We start from the raw sequence: 18,024 nt of genomic DNA on the forward strand, positions 1-18,024 counted from the left end.
ATGGCTCTGACGACAACATGGCTGTTGTGGACCTAGCTGAAGGTGACTGTGTGTCTGCCGCCAAACTTGGCCGTTTTGGAGATGCTCCATTCTATGTTCACCACCTCTGGAGCAATTTTACAGGCTACATGTTATATCCGATGTAAACATTGATACTTTAGTAACAATACTATAAGAGTGGCAAGAACTATCAAGGAGTAGACTTCACTCCAAACCAAATTACAAACACTTTTTTGTGACTTACATTTGCAGCAAAACGTCTAATGAATATTTGATGTTTGTTTCTCAAACCTTTTCTACATCATTGATGGAAACTTGCATTTCATTCATCCTTACTAATCATATGATGTTGTTTATTTGAGAGTTGTCAATTTTTGTAGAACTCTTTCCTCAATTGTCTGCCATAATTAGGACCAATCAACAGGTTACTCCAATTGAATGCGACATGTAACGGAAAAAAGATGGCAAACTCTAACAGTTTCAAGAAATTATTTCACCAATATATAAATACAGAACTCTGTTTTAGTTCACTAAATCCTAAACATTCATATTTAACTAGAAAGCATCAACTGTGAAAATACCCATGCCACGGAAATAGCTTCAAAATGTACTAAGTATCTTCCAAAACCAAAATTAATTAAAACTATTTCTAAGTGGACGACCACTTGACATTAACGACTGTTATCGATAAAAGGCAAAGAATTATGCACATGACTTCTTAAGCCTTAATAAGATAAAGAAGCATGCCTATTTTTTATAAGAGTCTGTAATTTGCGAGACAAAAACAAAATACTGGGAGATTTGATCGTCCAAAAGACTTGAACTATAAGTACAAATATACTTTGTTAATATAACGGTTTATTTATTCTGCCTGATAGACACACTGAATTTAATTTCTTCTGTCATTTGCAAATTTTATCGGCCATAGGCTGAAAGGCTGATTCAATCTGAAACACTGCATTAATCAAACAAAGTAATATTGACTTTGTTGAGATTCATGACTCATTTGAATCGTGTTTGGATTCAAAGGAATGAGTTACAGAACAGACAAGTTGAAATACTAATTTGTCTTTCTTTGGTCAGTTTGTTTATATATACCGGTACACTGCAACTCCATTATATTGCGGTTTACGGAGTCCAAAGATTGCGATAGCCATATATTCGGCGCACACGATATAACTTGTCAGGTCATTGTATATGCATGTATATGTATGGATAAGTTTAGTTTGGCAATTTCAAAACAATCTATTTATGTACCTTAAGCTGTGTAATTAATTCAACGATAATTTGTTAAAAAGCGTTACCAGTCGAATAATTGTTTTGACAGTGTAATGGATGAAATACACGAGGATTACAGCCGGTTGCCATCATCATTCTTCTAATTAACTGGCCAAGATTTCAGTTGGCGTTGTCGCAATTACATGTACATCATGAGAAGTCTGCATGATTTAACTACTGATATTGCTAGTTACAATAATTCAACTATCAGCTTTATAACTCAAAGGGTTGCTGAAAGTTGCAATGTGCCGTCTTTTGTCCAAAGGTGCAAAGTTTGATCACCACTGAAAATGCTAAGGAACACTGATATTGCAAAAACCTATTGATGTTTACCTGTCTCAAGCACAAACTCATGGGAATTGTACCATTAAAGCAAGAAATAATTGCTTTTTATTTACTTTCTTATTCTTTCGTACGCTCTTTTCACCATATTGGGAAACTGTCGTAATGTTGCCAACTAAAAGTGTCGCTATCAGTATAATCACAGTGCACCAATCTTTTGCACATTGTGATGTTTGATGTATTTCAAGTCGATAACGATGTAAAACAGATGTCAAATATTTACACTGTTCCACAGGGCTTAACACTAAGGCACGTCCGAACGACATTCACTGCCTGTACCTAGGTCCGAGCTAGCCAATTTTCCAGGAACACGCCCGACCAGTCATGTGTATTCTGTGCGGGATTATGTGTTCTATATCAATAAACTGCATTTTAAATAAGCTTTTCAAACATGCAAAAATCATTTTAATACAGTATGATCAGATGACAATTAAATCCCAGAGTGAAGTCAGAGACAACAATCGCTTTGTATCTCGAAATAGATTTGGAACCCCTGATTGCAATCAAAAAGAGGCCGACAATTCAGAAAATCCCCGGCTGTTGTCCTGGTAATACACGTCAGTGCCTATTTTTAAACTGAATTCTGCTAGATAGGTTTTTGATTGGTTTCCTTAAAGAGACGTGTTTTCTCGATAAAAATACATTTTAAACTACAAGCGGGATTGCCCAGGATCATCCGGGATCGATGAAGGTATCAAACTCAACATTAACACAAAGTTACAATAAAATTATTAGCAATTTATCAATTTTAAATAACTTTAATTTGTTTGATCAATTAGAAGTGTTTTGACAATATTTGTGAGGCAAATCAATTAGCAAAACTAATATTAAAGGTCGATCCTTTTAGTATAAACTTAAAGAGAGTTAACCCTGTACAATTGTTACGACTACAATAACGTTATTTTGTGACACCTAAGATTCACTTACCATTTGTTGTCAGACGGCAACCGCGGCTATCAATTTAAACAAGAAATGTGTTTGTCAGAAACACTATGTCCCCTTGAACTTTCACCACTCAAAATGTGCAGCTTCATGAGAACGCCGCTTTGAATTTTGTTTTTTGACCTTTGACCTTGAAGGATGACCTTGACCTTGAAGGATGACCTTGACCTTGAACTTCCACCACTCAAAATGTGCAGTTTCATGAGAACGCCGCTTTAAAAAAATAATATTTATTTATTTTTTACCTTTGACCTTAAAGGATGACCTAGACCTTGAAGGATGACCTTGACCTTGAACTTCCACCACTCAAAATGTGCAGCTTCATGAGAACGCCGCTTTGATTTTTTTATTTTGTTTTTGACCTTTGACCTTGAAGGATGACCTTGACCTTGAAGGATGACCTTGACCTTCCACCACTCAAAATGTGCAGCTTCATGAGAACGCCACTTTGAATTATTTTGTTTGACCTTGAAGGATGACCTTGACCTTGAAGGATGACCTGTACCTTTCACCTTTCAAAATGTGCGGCTCCATGAGATACACATGCATGCCAAATATCAAGTTGGTATGTTCAATATTGCCAAAGTATTCATAAAATGAGCGATTTTGGCCACATATACATGACCTCTTACCTTGAAGGATGACCTTGACCTTTCACCACTCAAAATGTGCGGCTCCATGAGATACACATGCATGCCAAATATCAAGTTGGTATTCTCAATATTGCCAAAGTATTTATAAAATGAGCGATTTTGGCCACTTATATTTGACCTCTGACCTTGAAGGATGACCTTGACCTTGACCTTTCACCACTCAAAATGTGCGGCTCCATGAGATACACATGCATGCCAAATATCAAGTTGCTATCTTCAATATTGCATAAGTATTCATAAAATGAGCGATTTTGGCCACATACAGTACACTCCACGCGTTTTCCCCAATTTCCCTCCATACTCCGCGGGGATTGACGTGGAGGGAGATTAAGAAATTCCCGCCAGACGCGGCGTTTGCATGATTTTGGACGCGGCGGTTAACGATCGGCAAAACTGATAAGCCGACGCGGCGGCCCTATGCGTTGGCAACGCAGGGGAAACTCCGCGTTTTACGAGATAACGATCAATTTAATTTTGTTTGACTTCCTGATTTTCAAATAAAATTACATTTATTACAAGTACATACATGTACATGTAGTATAATATTTACAATTAAAAAAAAACAAACAAGATAGATCAATCCCGACGTGGTTGTAGAAGTAGTTGTTGTATAGAAAACTCGTTGATTTACGACACACAAAACGTCGTCTTTTAACTAATACTTACCAATTAATATAAACACAGTTTGCAACATTACATGTATTTTTATTTTGATAATTTAATCCAAAGTTTTCATGTTAGCAGGTGATTTTCTATACTGAACATGTAAACAAATGACCAAGGACCTTAAACATCTCGCAAATCTGTGTAAATTGACAGTTTGACGTAATCAAAGAAAAGCCGCTTCCTGTCTAAAGGCATAACTTACTAAAGTAAACACGTTCAACGAATGCATAAGGAATGGTTTTAATTATCGGAACAAAGTCAATTCTCTGCTCGCTAATGCATTTATTTTCTCTTTGTAGGTAGGTTATTCCATTGATTGCTAAAAGAAGGTGGTAACTATTGAGATGATAGTTGCATTTAATATTCACAGTTGTATTCTTGTTGCGTCGACATTCAAAACAATGTTTACCAGTAATTATGGACCAAATCGGCGGAGTGACATTCACACATGTTAATCCCTTTTGTCAAAACACTGCAGATAGCAGTCTACACAATAGATCAGTAGACAAGCTTTGCGTGTTTTCATAACGTCAAACACTTAAAATCCAGTTCCGCCCAGATGTCTTCTTTAATCAGTTTACAGTACAATTACTGTTAAAATAATTACTCTACTAAAATACCGTAACGATAAAGATTCGGCGTGTTCGATTTGAAATTATTTTGGAGGAAATATCAACTTATTCGCGATATAATTTCGTTAAAAAATACCATAGAAACTTTTAACTGAAATCAACAAAATTCAATGTTCTCTGCGCTACAAAGTTGGTATAAAAAAATCAATACACGCACGCTTTGCAGGAGTATACCTTGACCTTGTACATTGCAGCATAATTTTCGCGCGCTTTTGTCGGGAAATATACATGATGACTGTATATTGGAAGCATTTGTAAAAGTCGTGTTAACATTAAAAATCGTAGTGTGTTTCGGATTACTAATTATTATTCTCATTTGGAAATTTTACGGAACATTTATTCTTGTGTTTTATGTGTTATGATTTAAATATTAATTTGTCAAATGTCTTATATTCATTCATATTGTAGACGTACCTGTGAATTAAAAAACATAATTTTTATACGTATTAATTTTCTATACAATTTTCTTTTTTTTATACATGTACAACAGTATTTAAACAATGTTTTTATTTTTATGGCATGCCCAGTAGCACACTGCTAACGCGGCGTTGCGTGGCGGTCACTGATGAGAACGGAAATTGTCTGAATTTACCGACTAGGCTAAAGTAATACACGCAGCGGGAATTATCGAACGCGGCGTAACGCCGAGCGTTTTATCGAGTTCACCTCGCTCTCTCAACGCCGCGTGAACACTCGCTCGCAGAAAAAAAACCGCGGAGGGAGCGTGTTTTTTGGGGAAAACGCGTGGAGTGTACTGTATATTTGACCTCTGACCTTGAAGGATGACCTTGACCTTTCACCACTCAAAATGTGCAGCTCCATGAGATACACATGCATGCCAAATATCAAGTTGCTATCTTGAATATTGAAAAAGTTATTGCAAATGTTAAAGTTGGAGCAAACAGACCAACAGACAGACAGGGCAAAAACAATGTGTCCCCCACTATAGTGGGTGGGGGACATAAAAAGGTTTAAACGTTCATGTTGTTGTTTAAGTTTGGCTTAACTGGTGGGGATGGGGGTTCCTCAGATAAGAAATGAAAAGGGAAAGAGGAAAGTAAGAGAAAGTACTGTATGAGGAAAAAAGAACAAGGAAATTTCTCCCGAAATGGCATGAAGATTACAAATGGCTGGAATACAACAAAGAACAGTTTATGACCATGTTCTCTTTTCTGGTGTATGTTTATCTAGTCTACCATCAAGATGTTACTCGCAATACTCATATTATTTTGTTAATATTTTCAGTTTTGAACGTTCTGATTAAAAGAAAAGAAATGATACCATGTCTTTTATATTATATTGCAATTCATATGACAATCACAGAATACTAATCATATAATACAAGTCTTAAGTAAATGAATATTGAATTCATTAGCATTTGTTAGGTAAGGCAAGCTAATTAGAATGATTGAATCATAATTGCGCATCTCCACACACAAGAAAATACAATTTGAATGATAAATATAAAGGTTTTGATAATACTTGGGTCAGGGCACATGAAAGATTGTTCAGGGCTAGTAGGCTCTGCATTTACTAGCCCGAATGGGTTAGTTGAAAAAAGTTAGTGTTAAGCCCTGTTCCAAATTTCAAAATGAAAATATCAGCAAGAAAAGTGTGTAGAAACAAAGCGGTAGTCGTGTGTTTTTTAGGTAAAATGCAAAGGATAACGTTCCAAGGCTGCCTTTCAGGTAAATTTAAAGTGTTTTTGAAGCTTATTCATTGCTTTCCTTAATTGGTAAAGAACAAGGTCTGTTTAGTGATGCGCAAGAATGTACGCAGACCAGTGATTGTGTTTCTGAAGGGGTGCATATATTGTATTCCCAGAGCAGCCATAGCAAAAATTATCAAAGGCTTTGGGAGTTGGTTTATATGGACTACAGGTAGGGCATGCTTACAAGTGCTGTTGCTCATACAGCGTGTGTATTGGTCAATATTATTTGTCGAAAAGAAAGACGCTTTGCCTTTAAAGGGATCTTTACTGTTTGGTAAATTGTCAAAATTGAAATAGTTGTTTCAGATTTGCAAATTTTTGTTTTAGTTATAAAATTTGTGAGGAAACAGTATTACTGAACATTTACCACGGTCTAATATAGCTAATATATGCGTCTTTTGACAATTTAAAAACCTAAAAATTATAAAGCGCTGCAACGCGAAGCGATTGAATAATTTGGAGAGTTCTGTTGTTGTCGTTAAATTTTGTGAAATAAGAAGATATATATGCTTATATAATGCATAAAATACTTCAACCAAGTATGCTTGGCAGAATAGCCGAGCGGGCTAATGCGTTTTTACTCCAGGTTACTCCAGGACTCCGGGGGTCACTTGTTCGAGTCCAACTGCGGCTCCTTTTTTTTCCTTTTTTAAATTTTATTCTTGATTTTTTTACTGGAGCTTTTAAGATCCAATGTTTACATTTATCAATATAAAGCATTTAATGACTTATTTCAAAACATGCCAAAAACTGTGAAAAGTTCCCTTTAAGCGAGCATTAGTTGGGTGAAGCGAGATATGCAATTGACAGAGGATCTTAAATTGGATTTCACAATTTTCAGCGAAGGCATTATGCTTTGATCTTTAAAATGGCTAGTTGCAGAAACTGCAAAAAAAAACACTGATTGGAAAATTTCAGGCGCTCCCCGGACTTGGATTTCAAAACCCAAGCGCCCCGGCAAAGTAGTTCTTCTCGAATTCTCTGAGCTTTTATAAGTACATACGTACAGCTCAGAGTTCTTCTTGTTAACCCATTTTTTAATGTCAAAAAAGTATGTCTAACGTATGTCTATAAAATCGAGTTCAATCAACCTAATACATTGTTTCAAATACAATACCTGTTATTACTGATATCAATTTGCGAGTGAATTGTGGAGAAATCCTCAAAACAAAATCTTTGTACAAAAACCGTTATCGAACCGAAAGCGGAAGTTTTAAATTGACGATTCAATCTATCTCACAGATGTTCCTAGATGCAAGATCTATCTTGTCGAGGATTCCGGAGATAGTCTATAGTGTATTTTCGAATTCGGAATTACTTGGCTTTGTCTATTGCAGTCTCAGCCAAACATTGCCGGACCAACGGACATGTGCTGTAAAATTTTGTAAGGTCCGGCCTGTCTGTCGAATAAACAGGACCGATAGTCAGGTAAAAAAGAGAACGAATGCGTTTGTATAGGCTTGTTTATGGCTCTGAAAATTTTCTGAGTTGCAAAAATAGCGATATCGTCTTGATACACATGCTTGTCTGTACCAACACTCTTTCTGCTGACGAAATTTTCCGATGGCACCTGATTGGTCCATTTTTGTGTATCTTACGTATGCGGGTCAGGACGGTCAAAATCCATGAAGGCCTAGTTGCTTAACAAGATAATCATAAATCTGATTATTAAATGATACAGATATCAATTTGTGAGGTTGCAATAGTAATGTACATATATAATAATGTTCATTGTCATTCGAACCTTTATTATCTTGGCTGTCAATGCCCCATGCCTAAAAAAGGCTGGTAATCTTTTATAGAGGCCGTTGTCGGTTTAGGCTGTTTTGACGAGACTTCTATCTGACATGCCCGCTAAGGGTAGCTTAGGACAGGTAAACAAGTATCGGCTAGTTTTGTTTTGGAAAATGTACTTAAGAATTACGGGGAGCGATTCCGGCGGGAAATTAGAATGATTGATGTGAAAATGTATATTTACTGTTAACATGCGTTCAATATTTTTTTTTTGAAATGTTTTAACTAAACAAAACTAGTACTATATATGGCGTGTATTATTATTTAACGTCAGATGTACATTTGTTTGACCTTGATCAGGGGTACAGCTGTTGATCGCCATTGGCGCCATTTAGGCGCCAAATGGCGCTAATTTTTTTTAAGTGGCTCCAATTTTTTTAAAGTGGCGAATTTCAAAAAATCGGTAAAATCCTATCCGAAAATGTACTGCGAGTCGAAAAGCACGCGACCGAGCATAAGCGGCCAGCGTTTGTCAGTTGTAAATATTGATTTACGACGATGTAAGCGACCTACAGTGTAGAGTGCACTGAAATCACGGCAGCGCGAAAGTGTAAAAGTCGGTGTTTTTACTGCTATTGTCAAGTTTTATGGGGGTTATTAACGGATTAACGGTTCTTTTATGATAAAGAACACTCAATTATGTAACACTTAGGACAAACTGGCACAAAGATCAATGATTATAACGATATATAAGGCGGCTACTCTTTAATCAATACCATGGTAAGTGTATTGTTATTTACACATTAGTTAAAGATTGTTCATATTATTCACAGTTGATGGCTTTCGTATATAAAGACACATATATGATTACATATTCACAAGCAATCATGGCTTTTCTTGACTTCTTTAATCCTCGAAAGCGTGCTTTAGAAATTGAAACAAATGAAAGCAATGAAAATCCTTCAAAATTGCAAAAACATGATAATTCTGTAGCAAAGCGAAAATTCAATGATAGCTGGAAGTCAGAATTCCCTTTCATTTCATATGATGCGAAAACAAAGTCAATGTTTTGTGACAACTGTGTTAAAAGCCAGTTCAAAAATGCATTTACATCTGGTTGTAACGTTATGAAAAAGGAGTCCTTAACTAAGCATGTAAAAACAAACTGAAAGGGTATGTTTGTGTGTGGTAGCAAATTGTTTAGTTTAAAGTGCATATTCACATTGCTTCCCAGCTGTATTGATTGTATTGAAATTTGATTATACAGTATGGAAATAATAAAAACAAAGTCTCATGGTATTATTTATTTATTCTTCTCAGAACACCAGACTGCTGCTGAGGCGATGCAGCTTCGGAAGGATATGGCGGCTGCCAGCAAATCATCAATCTCAAAGAATGAGAAAGCAGTGAAGGCAGCGCTCGCCAATGTGCTGTTCCTGGCAAAGGAAGTGTAGTGTCTAAGCAACCTCATAAAACAGTGTCATACTATTAGTGGTTTTATACCTATTTGCAAGTCTCATGATTGGAATTTTTTAGAGAGTACCGTTTTTGGAAAACACGTTTTTCTTTGTTCTTTTGTTAACATCAATAAAATACATACACACGAGCTGTGTTTAATTGTTCAATGATTTAACAATGACTATATAATATCTGGCGACGAGGGAAACTGTCTACGTACACATCATGGCTACAAACCTACCAAATTTCCCAACATTCGTCATACAGTCTGACGGTGGGCAAACAGAGAACACTGCTGGTGTTCGATGGAAGAAATGGATGGACAAATTTGACAATATGTTACGTGCACTGGACATAAAAGATGACAAACGTAAGAAAGCCATGTTACTGCATTACTGTGGGGAGGAGGTCTACGACATTTTTGATTCCTTCTCGGACACAGACAAGGGCATTGGTGCCACTAGGGACGAAATTAGCGGCGAAGGAACCGTGAAAGTTCCAGATGAGTATAACAAACTTTGCGAATCGCTTAAGAACTATTTCGCACCTAAGCGTAATCTCAGTTTTGAGGTGTACAAATTCAGACAGGCCAAGCAGGAAGCTGGGGAAAGTATTGATTCGTTCTACACCAGGCTTAGGACTCTTGCAAACACATGTGAGTTTCACAACAAGGATAATGAAATATTATCGCAAATAATCCAGGGCTGCACATCGTCGAGGACGAGAAGAAGAGCTCTTAGGGACAATTATACGCTAAACAAACTCATCGAAGAAGCAAGAGCTTTGGAAATTTCGGAGTCACGAGCGGCAGTTATGGAGCACACCAGATCAGTAAACGTTGTTCAGCACGCTCGTATGAACAATTCGCATAGTCACAACACATCTTATAGCAGTACGAAATCTGGTGGATCTCGAGGGCATGGCGTTTTCCGTGGTCGTGGCGCTTGTCGTGGTCGTGGGGCTAGTCGTGGTCGTGGCACATCTGGACGCTCCAGTGGAAATCATGGTCATAGCAGGAGTGAACTATGCCGAAACTGTGGACGAGACAGCAGACACAAAGTGTGTCCTGCACATGGACAGACATGCAGATTTTGTAAAAAACTCAATCACTATGAAAAAGTGTGTAGGTCTAAACCTCTGCAGGCAAACTTTATAGATGTGAAACAGGGTGAACATTATCAATCAAATTTTAGTGACAATTCGTCAGACGAATCTGTGTTTCATATTAACAGTAAAAACTTTCATGGTGATATTCCATCTGTACATGTTAAAGTTTTCAATACTGATGTTAAATTTTTGATTGACACAGGCGCAAGCGTAAACATTATTAATGAATCAAATTATGAGAAATTAGATAAGAAACCTGTATTGAAACAACCAGTACCATTGATTTTTGCATATGGTTCTACTACACCGTTGCCCTGTAAAGGTTATTTTACAGGCAAAATATCATACAAGGGTAAATCTATAAATACTGAGATGTATGTTATTACAAATACTGACTCGAGGCATTCCGGTTGTCTCCTTGGCGCGAAAGCGGCTCAGTCACTGAATTTGATTCAGTTTGCTTTCTCCTCTGTCTCCCCCTCTAGTTCCATTTTAGATCAGTACCCCTCACTGTTCGATGGGAAGATGGGGAAGATCAAAGATGTAGTGGTGAAGCTTCACATCAACTTTGATGTCCCTCCAGTCTCACAGCGTCATAGACGCATCCCCTTCCATGTACGCAAAGATGTTCAAAATGAGCTTAAGCGTCTTGAAGACCTTGATATCATAGAGCCCGTAAGTGGTCCTACACCCTGGGTAAGTCCTGTGGTTATAGTTCCCAAAAGGTCTGCTGGTGTTCGTGTCTGTATCGACATGCGAGAGGCCAATAAGGCGATTTCCCGAGAGAAACACCCCATGCCGACTGTTGAAGACCTTATGGCTGATTTGAACTCTTCCACTGTCTTTAGCAAGTTAGATCTTTCTAATGCTTACCATCAGTTGGAGCTTGAAGAGTCCAGTCGTTATATTACCACTTTCACAACTCATGTTGGGTTGAGACGATACAAGCGTCTTTTGTTTGGTGTCAATGCTGCCTCTGAAATTTTTCAGAAAATTGTTGCTGACCTATTAGCCGGTATTCCAGGGGCTAGAAATCTTTCTGATGACATCATTGTTCATGGCAAGACCCAGGCGGACCATGATCATGCACTCAAACTCACATTGGACAGACTTAGCAGTTCTGGTGCTAAACTCAACAAAGATAAATGTATCTTTTCTGTTACCAAAATCTGTTTCTTTGGCCATGTTTTCAGCAATATGGGTGTGTCAGCCGATCCGGAGAAGATAAAATCTATCGTTGGCCATTCTGAGCCAAAGAACCCAGGTGAGGTACGCTCATTTCTTGGTATGACCCAATACGTCTCTCGATACATACCTCACTATGCCACCATGACAGAGCCTCTAAGGCGACTCACCAGACAAAATGAACCCTGGTCGTGGTCTGAAGAAGCACAGTCTTCCTTTGATAGCCTCAAATCTGCTCTTTCTAGCACTCAAGTAATGGTTTACTTTGATCAAAAGAAGTCCACAGAGATTCTTGTTGATGCGTCCCCTGTTGGTGTAGCAGCCATGCTAATGCAGGAAGGAAAGGTCGTATGCTATGCGAGTCGTGCCTTGACCGATGTAGAGCAACGATACAGTCAACTAGATAGAGAGATGCTTGCGGTTGTCTTTGGGGTAGAACATTTCCATTTGTATATTTTCGCTTCTGAATTCAAGGTGGTCACGGACCATAAGCCGCTTTTGGGCATTGTTCATAGCTGCAAACCTGCGTCTGCTCGAATGGAGAGATGGCGTCTGCGACTGATGCCTTATCAGTTCACACTTGAATACAGACCTGGTAAAGACGAGCTGAACCCTGCTGATTTCATGATTTGGCATCCTCATGAAAAGCCCACAAGAGATAATGCTGCTGAAGCATATGTTGCTTTTGTAAGCCAGCACGCCGTGCCAAAATCAATGTCTCTGGATGAAGTGCGTGAGTCAACAAGCGGTAGCAAAATCTTACAGAAGGTAATGATTGCAATCCAGACGGGTAGATGGTGGAGTGACCCAGATCTCAATGAGTTTGTACGTTTCAGGAATGAGTACTCTATTTATGACGGTGTAATCCTCAGAGACCATCGCCTTGTCATCCCAGAACCTTTGCATGACAGGGTGGTTGATATAGCTCACCACACTCATCAGGGTATTGTCAAAACAAAACAACTCATTAGGGAAAAGGTTTGGTTCCCAGGCATTGATAAAATGGTGGAGGAGGCAGTAAGGGCGTGTATTCCATGTCAAGCGTCAAATCCCGGTCCTAACAAACGGGAACCCATTTGTCCAACCCCTCTTCCCCCTGGGCCATGGTCTCAAATAAGCCTAGATTTCGCCGGACCTTTCCCATCGGGGCAATATCTTCTCGTTGCAATGGATGAATATTCTCGTTTCCCAGAGGTAGAGATTATCTGTTCTACTTCTGCCAAGACTGTTATCCCACGTCTTAGGTCTATCTTTGCTCGCCATGGATATCCTACTGTGGTCAAAACAGATAACGGTCCCCCGTTTCAGGGTCAAGACTTTGCTGATTTTGCTGAAATCTGTGGTTTCAAGCACAGACGAATAACTCCTTTATGGCCTGAAGCCAACGGATGTGTTGAAAGGTTCATGGGTACTTTGAACAAGTTTATCAGAGCATCTGTTGCAGGCAACCGTGATTGGAAAGCTGATCTTCATAGTTTTCTGATGTACTACAGAGCTACACCTCATTCCTCAACTCAGGTTTCTCCTTTTGAATCTCTCACAGGCCGTAAGATGAATGTTGGATTTCCTGATATCCCAAAATCCGAGCAACCCATACCTGTTTCAGCTCGTATGTCTGAGAATGACAGTGCTAGCAAAAACAACATGAAGGCCTATGCAGACAAAAGGAGACATACAGCTATGTCCCCTCTCAAACCTGGCAGTCATGTGTTGGTTAAACAGCCAAAGCTGAACAAGCTTACCCCTCCTTATGATCCCGAGCCATATATTGTAGTTCAAAAGCGTGGTAGTATGATCACAGCCGAGCGCGACGGTCATTTCCTAACACGCAACTCTTCGTTTTTCAGACCAGTGAAAGGCGTAGTCCTACCCGATGAAGAGGAACAAAGTAAGACGGATGTGGTAACTGAACCACAAATTCCTATCCCGTTGTCTAGTCTTCGCCCGATACCTAAGCCAATGGCTAGATCACATGAAATCCAAACACCCCCACTTTCATGTGATCCCCCACCTATCTCTGAGCCATTTCCGCAAACCATTAGTCAGAGCCCGGCGGTCCCTTCAACCCCTAGAAGAAACCCTTCTCGCTCTGTCGGAATGCCTCAGAAATTCAAAGACTATGTTTTGAAGTAAAATACAGGAATGTGTGTTTTTGTTTAAGGTAGTTTCAGTATTGTTCTAAGTATCGGTAATCTAGTCCTAAATTGTTGAAATTGTCATACTAGTCTTTTGATAGATATTTTTGAAAACTTAATCATTCTAGTCATTAGTTAATGGCATATCCTTCGAAGCATTATTTTAAATTGTTGTAAATTAGCCTCAACATTAGTCATTTTGTTTATCATGTTTTTTTCATTTTATGATAATAATTGAACCTACATGTACTCTGGCATTAAGTTGTAACAACCTCATTTCACATTATCTTACACTTGTTTATGTCTTGTTTATTTGTAAGTCTGAAATGATGCATATTTTTTACATTTCATTTAAGAATCTCTTAAACATTTGATTAAGAAAAATAGTTCTTTGCAGGTTAAGAAGATTTTAATTCAAGGTAGGGAGGAATGAAGTGTCTAAGCAACCTCATAAAACAGTGTCATACTATTAGTGGTTTTATACCTATTTGCAAGTCTCATGATTGGAATTTTTTAGAGAGTACCGTTTTTGGAAAACACGTTTTTCTTTGTTCTTTTGTTAACATCAATAAAATACATACACACGAGCTGTGTTTAATTGTTCAATGATTTAACAATGACTATATAATAGGAAGATCTTCCGAACAGATGTGTATCATTTTTTTCCCTTTCAGTTTATGTGCATCATATTAGCCAAATGACCAAATGTAACTGTTAAACAATTAAATTTAGATGTTTTATTTTCTGAAATGTAACTGTTAAACAATTAAATTAAGAGGCTTTATTTACTGATGTTTGAATTTTTTCCCTTCCAGATGATGTACATTTGTGTGATTGTATGTTTAAATAATTTTTTATAAAAAATGTATGCAGCATACTGTTCCATTGATGTTAACATTATTAGATAAGTTTGGTTATATGTGATTGTTTATCATGTGCAAACCAATGTTTTTATGTATAAATAAAGCTTTTTAAGACTTGTGAAGTTACTTATTATTATTTATGTATTTACATACTTTTATAAGTAATAATATAATCAATTACATTGATGTTGTAAGGTTTCTTAGACGATTGTCATAATTAATAAGGTCGGAATAACTGACAGTTTCGTGCCGCGAAAAAGTGGCGACAACTTTTTTTGGGCCAGTGGAACCCCTGCTTGATTTTTATAGCTTTTTAATCATTTATCATTTTATATCATTAACACCTTGATCCCAGCAATTAAACCAAGTTATTTTACTATTGTATTCTGTATCCGGTAGGTCCAGTAAAAAAAGAGGAGGTCCTGTATTTTTTCCCATTTTACAGGACCCACTATCCTGTAAAAATTTGCCTAGTTTGGATTTGACTGCTATTGCAAAAACATATACATTTGAAAGAATCGTTGATGTGTTTGAAACTTTGGATTAATCAGAGCTCCAGATAAGGGCCGTACAGGCGTAAATACGCCTTTTTCATGAAGATTTACGCATTTATTTTCATAAACTGGACGTACAATAACGACATTAATATCCATTTTACGCATTTACGAAAACAATCTGGCCGTACCGATACGTCTGCGTCAGCACAGCGTGATTTATTTTATTGGTCCCTAACCTAACAACGCTTTTCGTTAATTTAATTTACCGAAAAGTTGTAGACTGGGTTCATATATTTTTGTCTATTCTGTCGCGTGGTTTCCTGTAACTTGTAAATCTGTCAAAAACAATATGTCTGCGCGCAATGGAATGCCGGCTTGACCGAAAGTGGTTCAAAACAACACTTTGTTGTCATATAATGGCTACATACGGTGTCGTCTAACCATCCTAACCCCGATATTAAACGATTTGATTGCATCGGTGGCTTAAACCGTTTGAAAACATGATGAGAAACGAATGAGAAAGTGTTCATTTACTTAGCTTACTAGTTGGCTTGTGTTTTCTTGTCAAGAAAAATGAAGAAATAGTATTAGTCATTAGTTGTAATTAGAGCTGCAACGATTCACCAACAGCTCGATTCGATTTCGATTTCAGACAGTCCGATACCGATTGTTTCGATTCGATTTATCTTTCAACCTAGTTTTATCATATATTCACTTTTCTGCCACAAAATAAACATTTCTGTTCAAATGTGTTGCATACCAAGATATCTTGGGCATTTGTGTGTTTGTTAGATATAGTTTGGTTGGTTGGTTGAACAGTGTTTTAAAAAACTGTTGAAAGTGGATTAAATTAACATTTGTAAGGAATATTTAGCAAGAATTTTCTGAGAATTTCAGAAACTATGTCAATCTTTCAATTAAACACATAACAAAGAATAACAAATTAGGAACTCAATATTAATATCAATAAACTTATGACTAGAAGATTGTGTTGACTACACATTAATGTAATAAATAAATAATAAGGCTGGTGACTTGAGTAGTTGCACTGGTGCTACCTCCTGCTAAATCACCGTTATGTTTGCGTTTGTCATGTTGCATTAGATTAGTGGTTGAGCCTGACTTAGGGTACGCCACGTCCGTGAAGCACAGTTTACACGTAGCTTTATCGGGAGGGCTACCATCCGAAACCCAAAGTACTGCAACACTTTTGATTTTAGTTTCTCAGACGCGTCTGATAATTTCAATTTGTCGGTCACAACTTTTTCAGCCATTTTGACGCTTTTTCCGAAAGTAGACCGTAACGCGCTTATTGATATGATGACTAAAATAATAAGTAACCAATCGCGCGCGTCGTAACTACAGGTAAAGATAAAACCTATACCTTCCTGTATCAAATAGTCAGAGTACAGCGCGCTTTACGTATCTAAGTCTATATGTTAAAGAATCGAATCGAATTTGGTAGGGTTTGTATCGTAATCGAATCGACGCATTTAAAACCGATTTTCGATGCATCGGATTGAATCGTTGCAGCTCTAGTTGTAATGTGTAGTTGTATTTGCATCATAATTCAAAATGGAAAACCTTATACAGTAACTGTTTAAGAAGCTACATATATTTATTATAATTGCTGCAAATGTTTCAGTTAAGTCAGTTATACACCCTTCAATATCCAAGAACACGGGTAGTACAGTACTTCCTGTATTTTTGGATATGGTAGTACAGGTACTAATTGAGTTAAAGCGTTACTCCTTTTCTTTCTGCCAGTGGCAGTACCGTTACTAATTTCACAAATCCTTATCTGGAGCTCTGATTAATATCATTATTATGCGAGCATAACATATCATGTAAGTTGTTTTAATTTGCGCATTATGTATAAATTTACGATATATTTGTGTTTATTTATGCCAGAAAATAGTTTGTGTGGCTTATATTTCCGATTAAACTGCCACCCGGATTTTGGGCGGCAAGTTTCTATGGAAAATCGGGTTGTCAGTTGCAACTCCCAGCGACCTGGAGGGTCAATAGCTGGAAGTTGTATTATTGCAACTACCCGGCAAAGGACCCTTAGCACCCTGTGGAAAGCACTGTGTTTACGCTGTCTATCTGGACTTCTGGACTGGTAACAGCATATATGTAGCTTACAGACTTGCAAACGAATACCATGTCATACAAATTTAATAAGTGATGAAGTTTGACAACATACAATAAATGATCAGGTCAGAACATGACCAAACATTGTGATGGCAACCTCTGTAAACATTCGCTAGCTGAAACATATAATCAAATCATTGACATATACGTACCCAGATTTAATTGTCTCAAATATAGGATGTGATCTGATAGGTGTTCCATATGTGTCTTGATTCGTGGGATCACTCCCAGGCTCCAGAAGTGGTTGATTCTCACCATTCCAGGTTGCCATTTTGATGAGTTGCTCACGACTATGCAAATAATATAATTATGGTTTAAGCGAAAGAAGATAAACGAATAAAATAAGTATAATTATGCTCATGTATTTATTAATTATGTTTTGTAGAAATTGTTGATATGCATTATTTCATACTGGAAATAAGTTAATATGATACGTAATTCGTGATTATTAGTTGTAAAATTAAACAAACAAACAAAAACATTTTCGTAACAATTTGCTGCGAAATGTTTAGGTTACACTGCACTACTGTAATAAGCAGTGTTCCGAGCATAGATCTCACGAAATCCTCGTCGTTATTAACAAACTGTGAGCTGATGATAGATTCAACTTGTTTATCCTTTTACTTATTTATTTTGTATTCTGGTTTGATAAAATATTTACTTGCAG

The 18,024-nt window shown here is 37.4% G+C and overlaps 1 protein-coding gene across 3 annotated transcripts in view; it reads right to left on the reverse strand.

Moving 5' to 3' along the window:
• LOC127879418 (uncharacterized) overlaps positions 1-17,642 on the reverse strand; it is a 47,536-nt gene extending 29,894 nt beyond the window's left edge. For all 3 annotated transcript variants that reach the window (XR_008049052.1, XM_052426230.1, XM_052426231.1), the window contains exon 1: positions 17,510-17,642. Coding sequence is in view for 2 of the 3 variants with exons in the window: in XM_052426230.1 (XP_052282190.1) it covers positions 17,510-17,628 (119 nt within the window). In the remaining variant the exon portion in view is untranslated. The remainder of the gene's footprint in view (positions 1-17,509) is intronic.
• Positions 17,643-18,024: the final 382 nt, after the last annotated feature.

Source organism: Dreissena polymorpha, chromosome 4 (genome assembly GCF_020536995.1).
Source record: "Dreissena polymorpha isolate Duluth1 chromosome 4, UMN_Dpol_1.0, whole genome shotgun sequence".
NCBI classification, from domain to species: Eukaryota; Metazoa; Mollusca; class Bivalvia; order Myida; family Dreissenidae; genus Dreissena; species Dreissena polymorpha.